The sequence below is a fragment of the Glycine max genome, chromosome 16 (assembly GCF_000004515.6).
Source record: "Glycine max cultivar Williams 82 chromosome 16, Glycine_max_v4.0, whole genome shotgun sequence".
NCBI classification, from domain to species: Eukaryota; Viridiplantae; Streptophyta; class Magnoliopsida; order Fabales; family Fabaceae; genus Glycine; species Glycine max.
This window is the reverse complement of record NC_038252.2, coordinates 1372349-1380301: the sequence shown is the minus strand read 5'-3', so window position 1 is coordinate 1380301 and position 7953 is coordinate 1372349. Positions and strand designations below refer to the sequence as shown.

Here is a 7953-nt window from a genome sequence, read left to right as displayed (position 1 = left end):
ATTCCAAACTCAAGCCAGCAACAAAATGTGGGAGTCTCTTCTAGAGAACAAGGTTGAGCATCATCAAAAGTTGGAAAAAAAAAAAATAGATGGAGAGGGAGGAAAGAAAATGGGGTTGGACAGATGGTCACATCAAAAAAGAGATTACAAGTTACAAGACAGTAGGGGAATCCAAAACTCCATAAATTAAGTGATATTGTACAATAATGCTTAGCAGTTAGCAGTGTTGTAATGATGTTAGCTGCATATAGTTGTGACCTTAATGATATGTTAAAATCCACTCACATGATAACTTTATCATACTAACTTAATCCCAAAATGCCTGGTCCCCCACTTCTCTCCTTGCTCTCATATTGTCTTTGAAGGCTAATCTGCCCCTGATCCACTCAATCTACGCAGCAAGAAGAAAAAGAAAAGAATGTCACAGAGTCATGCATGCTTTCAGCTGGAGGGTCTTATAACAAAGTAAGCACCACCCACCACAGGACCAAGAAACTATTTCTTATTCCTCGGCATGCCTAGGCCTGCGTATTGAATGGCTTTTCTGCATTTAGTTTGTAAAAAGTTTGCATTTAGAAATAATTATAGGCATTATAGAGTCTAGAATGGTGTCCCATGTAAGTCATAATTTAATAAACTCTTAATCTCTTGTTAGCCTAACTAACATAATGTGACATACTACAAATAATTTTGTTTTTTAATCATATAATTAGTAGTTCGATTTTCAATTTCATGTGTATAAAAAAATATGTGTATAAAAAAATATTTATTGAAAGAAATCAATTCCTTAAATGAATCTCAATCCCTTAAAAGATTAGTTTTTAACTCTGACAATATCTTAGGATCACAAAAAAAAATCTTTATAGCATATTTTTGAGTATTACTTCCTCTGTATCTACTTATAAGATTCAAATTTAAAATGTTATTTTTTACAAAATTCAATCCATAATGTTCTTTGTATTAATTATTTTTAGATTAGAAATATTTCTCATTAAAAGAAGAAAGAAAATGTATTGAAAAATCATTAGAAAAGAAAAAAATATTAATGACATTTAAAAAATAATTATAAATTTAAAATAAATATATTGTTATTAACTAATGACGTTTTCATTTTTACACTTTCATCCAACTATGTTGTTATAAAAGAGTTTGAACTTAAGTAGTTGTCGTGATATCTAAACTCTTGTGTGACAACGCCTTATTAAACAAGTGTTGACAAAAATTTAAGTATATCAAATGCAAAATTCATAACACTCCAGCCAAAAAGATATGGTATAACACTTGACATCAATATCCCTAAAATTAGACACCACAAAATCATATGGCATTTTTATGCATCTAGAGTGCCCATATGGTTGAAAATGATCAACATAATAGCAGAAGACATGAAGCTCCCTAGGCGTTGCTCTGTACAAGAAAGACATCTCATCATTGAGTACAACACTCCAGCCAAAAATAGGCCCTTCAGAGCAGGAAGGCCAGCGGCCTCCAGAATCATTGATTGTCTTGCCTGTGGTCATCGTGTTGGTTATCATCAGGTTCACCATCCACTCCATCCTCGTAAGTAACCCACGGCAGCATTGACTCAAACAAGACAGCTAATGCATTCCTATTTGCAACACCACGAGGAGCATGGCCATTGCCAGGCAGATTAGCAAATTGGTTCTCATCCTGCATACCCTCCATCATCCTTGGAACACCCATAAATTGTTGCAGATTTTCTCGAGGAATCGATGAAAGTGAATCAGAGAACTCGGATACCAACAAATGTCCATACCTAACAAACAAGAAAGTGTAAGCAAGTTTGTCAAACTCTCAAGTTAACTAATGACCTCTTACGAACTATTTCAGATAGAGAAAATGTGTTAACTCACCATCAAACTATTTTTTGGATAAACTCAGGTAAACTCTTTAAATTCGTGCAAACTCGCATAAACTCTCGACTCAAGAAGCAAGTTTGAAATCATATGTAATTACCCACCCCACCCCCTGGTGCCCCTGACCCCACAACTTTTGTGTTTTACTATGACTCAAATGATCTGAAGAAATCAACTCATTTTTACGAATTTATGTACAATCTGATCATTTTATGTAGTTTAATTTAATCTTGTTTAGAACTGTAACAATTTATTATTGTGGTTTGCTACTTTGCTTTATTATGAAGTTGAAATGTTGAATTACTGTCATGTTAAGAGTATTATGTTATGCATATATGTCATTAATAGATTTTATATTATATTTTATAATAGGTAAAATTATTACGCGTTTACGAGTCGAGTCTACATAAACTCCAACTTCGAGTGTAAGTTGTATTGCTTAAATATCAAGAGTTAAAACTTATATATCACACATAAGCAAATGAAATGCTTACAAAATTTCACAACAAAAAAGATTCATCGGATCATCATGCTACTTTCTTCTTTTCCTTAATTCTCTCTCTTTTTTAATTAAATGACATGATTAGCTTAAATAGTTTTTATTCTATGCAACTTCAATACTTCACACAATTATTCTTCAGTTACATTGTTATCAGCACATTGCTGCAAGTTATTAATCATAATTTCAATTGTTCAACTACCAAATGCTCATTCCAAATTGAAATCAATTTTACTAAGTTTTGAAGACAATAAAGCTAGATGGTTTATAAAACAGCATACTTAAGTATTTGAAGCCTTTTCAGATTCAGATTCACTTCTACTGAATATGCCACCAAAGCAAACACGCAAAATTAAGCTAAAACAACAATATATAAATAAATAAATAATCACTTACTCATTTTTCTCAGATGAAAATGCTTCTTTTCTGACACAAGCCCAATCCTTAAGTTCACTTTTATTACTTTCAAGTGTTTCAATCACTAGTTTTGCAGCACCACTAAGCAGTTTTTGCAGATCAGGAAGCCTCCATATAAGATAATTTCTCTCAACATATATATTAATCAAGTGATCTTGAGATGGAATTCCTGTTTGATCTGACCAGAAAAAAGCATGCTTGAGAATATCTGTCCATGTGCGATCTTTCAATGGTACTTTTGCGACTAGCTTCTTTATGACTGAAGGATGAAGCATCAATGCTTGTTTCATAAGATCAGATGAAGAAGCCTTTTCAGCATCCATACAATCATCTTTGCAGGCCTCACGCTCAAGGTAAAACCGACAAATGGCAAGGGAATAAGAGAAGTTTGGAAACAACCAAATGGAGTTATCACTTTTATATTCTTCAGAAAACTTCTCCAGCCATGCATACTCCTCAGCCCTTAAAGCAAAGTAGTCAATGCAGAAAATAGCCCCCATGGGATCATCAGAATCTAGCGAAAGCAACAATTTGCAGACCTCTAAGGCAGATCTATGACAGCCACGCCTGTCCAAGTTTTTCATGTGGGTGAAAAGAGCTGTGAATATAGGTTTGTTTGTATCATGTTTGAACTTCAGCCGGCAATTTCCCTGCAATGGATTGAACATGGGATGCCATGCACATTCAAGGGCATATAGACACCTGGCAATAGCATCTGCAGACATCTGTTGTTCACCCAATACCGCAAAATATTCTGCCATTGTTAGAAGGGAATCTATATGATAAGGATGGTGCTGTAATATGCTCGCTATGCCATTTATGTCATTAATTGCTTTGGCAGCTTCAAATGCTCTCTGAGATTGGGAGTAGGATGGCGAGTGTACATATCTACATTGAAAAAATACCCAATAAGGGAAAATGAACAGAAGTTAAAAGGATTACAAAAGGATGCAATTATTATTATTATTATGATGATGATGATGATGATGATTCACACATCTCAATATTTTTAACTATAAAGGCTAAAATGTGAAAGCAGATACCAAGTACAAAAGGCATATTCAATTCTTAACTTCGCAAATAAACCACAAAATCATATACCAGCCAGGTTGAGAACCTCAGACCCCTTTCTCCAGTCCCATTGTGAAGAGCGGATTGACAATTTCCGCTAATCCAAAGGTCATTGACAATAAAAATGAACAATAATAAAAGCACAAAGTAATGGACTCAATTATGCATGCTCCAAGTAAAATGAAAGAAACATCAAGAATTGAAAGGCAGAGAGAGTGAGAGAGAGAGTCAGTAATGAAAGTAATCAATAATTAGGCAAAGGTAGGTAATTTTTCTAGGCTATATCTGTAATCCACATAATTTGCCCCCTCTTCTCTCTATTTTCATAACTTGGGTGACTTTGATAGTTTTGATTTGTCTCAAAATATTAGTCACTTGACAATATGAAGAAACCACTAATTGTTATTTTCCAATAATACCCTTGTTTATTGTTATATCACCTACCCAAACATCAATCCATTCACAACTACAATCCAACTCATTTAATAAGGGAATTTTAGTCAAAGAAAACAACTTTAAATTAGTAATTAGTGTAGCTAATAATTTTTTAAAGATGATGTATGCATGTTTTATATTTTATTTTTCCCACCAACAGACATAGCATCTTTTTTATGTGTTTATTTTCATACTTACATGTTTATAATTCATTGGTAGCGCACTTCACACACATTTGAAGACTGAACAAGAATGACCTTTAGTTCCTTACCTGAAATAGTTATATCCATTTTTTATCTCCAAAAATTGCATGGACAAAGAATCATCACAGCGGAGCCAACTGTCTGATGGAGTGACAAGAACACTCTTTTTAAGATTATAATGTACACGCCCCCTCACCCCTCGCATCTGCCTAGAACTGCCCACTTGATTGCTACTCACAAATGATTTCACAACCTTAGATCCAAATATTCTTCTCAGCTCATTTTCTGCATTCAAACATTTAGGATCCACTTGCAATATGGAGGCTGCTTGCTGTTTAACAGATTTATTTTTGTCTTTGGTAGAAACAGGTTGCTCAGCTGAAGAGTTGACATTCAGAGATAAATTTTCTAGAATCAAGTCCAATTCTTTATCTTCTCCCGTTTTATTCGCAACAGCACTATCCTTGTTCTTCTTCTTTTTCTTTTTCTTCGATTTTGGGTTTGATGTAGAAACCTCAGCAGTAGGTTTCAATGAAGATGACTCCTCTTCATCATCATAACTCGCCAACCTTTCATTGGTGGACATCAACTCATCTCCCTGCAGCCAAAACAGACACATTGAGTAACAACTAACAAGCATACTCCTCAATCTCTACCTTCTTTTGTACAAACAACAATCCAAGCATCAATTTTAGGCTAAACATCCAAGAAATTTTTCTAGTAATAAATCAATACAACACTGTGACCCTGTTTGGATAAACTTCTCAATAAGCACTTATAAGAGAAAAAAAATAAAAATAAAAAATGAATTGAACTTCTTCCATGATCTAAATCAACTTATGCAGTTAACATTTGTAGAAGCTCCTCTCACCTAACTGGTGAAAAGTTTAATCAACTTAGAGTCTGTACCATTTTTAATACAAAATGGTGAGACATTTAATCAAGAAAAAAGAAGAACAGCAAGAAAAGCTATATCCAACCTAAATTCAAATTCCCATAGTTTTTTAATCTATTGTCAAATACAAAGGCAAACCTACAATTTCTAGCTTATCCAATTCCCTTTGGTGCATGATAGCAACAGAAAAACAAGACCCGCATGGAAAATTCAAAAGGGTAAAAAAGGTAATGCTTCATGAATTCAAGAGATTAAATCAAAACCAGAAAGGTGGGGTTTTTAAAAAACCTGGTTTTCGGGCTCAGAATCGTTGTCGTTGAGGAGGTCGAAGGGGTTGATGGAGGAACGAGTGATGGGTTCAGAATCGTTCTCTTCTTCTTCTTCTTCTTCTTCTCCGCTCACGTGTTGCGGAAGGTGATGCTGTTCGTTCAGAACCTTCTTCATCAATCGAGCCGACATCGTTTTCGTTGTTCGAACTGAACCACTTTCAGAGCAATTCAGGGGTGCCCAGAAAGAGAAAATCGAGGATGGTTCCCTCAAATTCAATCGCGAGAAACAGAGAACAAATTCGAAGGAAAGAAAGAAGAAAACAGCGTTGGTGCTAACTCATTTCATTTCATTTCTGTCATTCATGGGTGTCTCACATTCACATCTGTATAAGAGAAGGAAGGAAGTGGCTCACAACACAAAGTGGCCCAATTGCTAGTTGACCTCATGGGCTTCCTACAAGCGTGAACCCATTTTTGTTGTAAAGAGATGGGGATCCAGTTGTGTCACATGAACCTTGGACCAAGCACAGAGTGAGTCACACAAGGATTACATCTTGGGGCAATATCTCTTTTCTTCTTTCTCTTTTTTTTTTCAATCACTAGACTAACATTATATCTTCCTCTTCATAAAACCTACATGACTACATTGTATTTGTTTGAATGAAATTACGTTTAAATTTATCAAGCAAAGTATCACATAAGAATCATGTAAATAAATTAAAAAAAATGATTGAAAAAGAAGACATCATTTAAGTGTCCAATCAAGTTTTTTGAGTTGTTAAATAAGTAGTTGTAGGCTTAATTTGTTTTTATAATGCTAATGACAAAAAAAACATAAAACAACAACAACAAGGGAATTCAACTGGTTATGGGACTGGAATGATTGGTGAAGGAACATGGTAAGAAAGAAAAAAAAAAGGAGGACAAAGGAAAATTAAGAGAACAAGCATTAATAACATTATATTTATATATCTTTTTTTTTATCTTCCCTATCTTTTTTTTCTCTTTCCACAATATGGATATCATTTGGCAGCTGAAGTTATTCAGGAACTAACAATAGCACACGGTTAATTATTACTTTGTTTTGTACACACCTATTTGTTTTATTTGAGAGAACGTAAGAGGATTTTACTTCTCATCTCCGTTGTTTTTAATTTTTATATATAGATAGACATAGAAGAGGTGAATACTGTACCTGCTTTTGTCCATGGCACATGCAATTCTTGTATTCATTTCTTCTTCATTTGTACGTATGAATTTTCAAATGTTTGGTTCAAATAATTAAGGACTTTTGGAGTGATGAAGAAGAGAATTAATTAGGTTTTCCAAGTTTGTAAGTGTAACCATAATTATAAATTTTGGTTGAGTTGCTTTGTGCTCTTTCCAGCTGCTCTTTTACTATCTCTGTCTGTGCTTCTTCCAACTATGAAAGCACTTTGGTTGAATTATTCGGAGGAATTATAGTAAAAGGAATCTGAGAAGGAAGGACAAGGAAGTCTGGCGTCTTTTGACGATCTTTTGAGTTTCTTTTTTAATGTAGAGTAAAGGCCCAAAAAAAAAAGTTTATTTTGTTTCATTTATTTAAGTGGAAAATGTCAAATAGTTACAAAATATTGAGAGAAAAAATAGAAGAAAAATCATTGTAATTTTCGCACACCTATCAAAGAGTATTTTTCATATCGTAATTGTGGATTCATTCACTGTTGGATCGGGTTGAGTTTTGGAAATACTTCAAATTGTCTGATTGGATAGTCAAAATGGTATCTAGAGAGGAAGATAAGTGTTCTGCATTCTTTATTATACATTTTAGGGTTTCATCTTCTTGTTTCTCTATTGTAAGCATTGTTTTTCTAGTTTAGTTTGACTGTTTGTAGTAGCACGTTTCAATATCTTGTATGTTCTTGATTTGTGTTCTTGATTTCTATTTTATCCTTTATATTTTATTAGTGTTCCTCACAGTCTTACAAGTTTAGAAGAATTTATTTTCGTTATCTATTCTCTGCTATTAAGTTTATTATTATGTTAACATGTTTTTTCCATCAAGAAGATGTTGTAAGATCTGAATGTTTTAGCTGAATCAGGAGTTAATATTAATGTCACACACCTACTTTTTTAATGCAAGCTACAATTAATAAAACAAGCAAATAGTTAATTACATGTAGTATACTATATTAATAGTAAGACCATATAATTTGACAAATCTTGAGAATTGGATTACCTGCCCCAACTAAATATACTAACATTATAATATAATTGTCATCCCACTTGTAGTTTAATTTAATTAATA

At 33.6% G+C, this 7953-nt stretch overlaps 1 protein-coding gene across 1 annotated transcript; it reads right to left on the bottom strand.

The window, feature by feature from the left end:
* Positions 1 to 1222: 1222 nt before the first annotated feature.
* LOC100782875 (transcription factor 25) lies at positions 1223 to 6676 on the bottom strand. The gene is made up of 4 exons (XM_003547942.5): positions 5686 to 6676; positions 4571 to 5100; positions 2773 to 3681; positions 1223 to 1777 (listed from the first exon to the last, which is right to left on the bottom strand). Exons 1-4 carry the CDS (start codon positions 5854 to 5856, stop codon positions 1495 to 1497), a joined length of 1893 nt encoding a protein of 630 aa, XP_003547990.1. The 5' UTR covers positions 5857 to 6676; the 3' UTR covers positions 1223 to 1494.
* Between the last annotated feature and the right edge of the window lie 1277 nt (positions 6677 to 7953).

Bases quoted from the DNA above. Each gene is read 5' to 3' on its own strand.
- LOC100782875 (XM_003547942.5), bottom strand. From the start codon at position 5,856: ATGTCGGCTCGATTGATGAAGAAGGTTCTGAACGAACAGCATCACCTT. The intron at 3,682-4,570 runs GTAAGGAACTAA...TTTTCAATGTAG, and splicing joins AATGGATATAACTATTTCAG to ATATGTACACTCGCCATCCT. The intron at 1,778-2,772 runs GTAAGTGATTAT...CTTGTTTGTTAG, and splicing joins TTTTCATCTGAGAAAAATGA to GTATGGACATTTGTTGGTAT.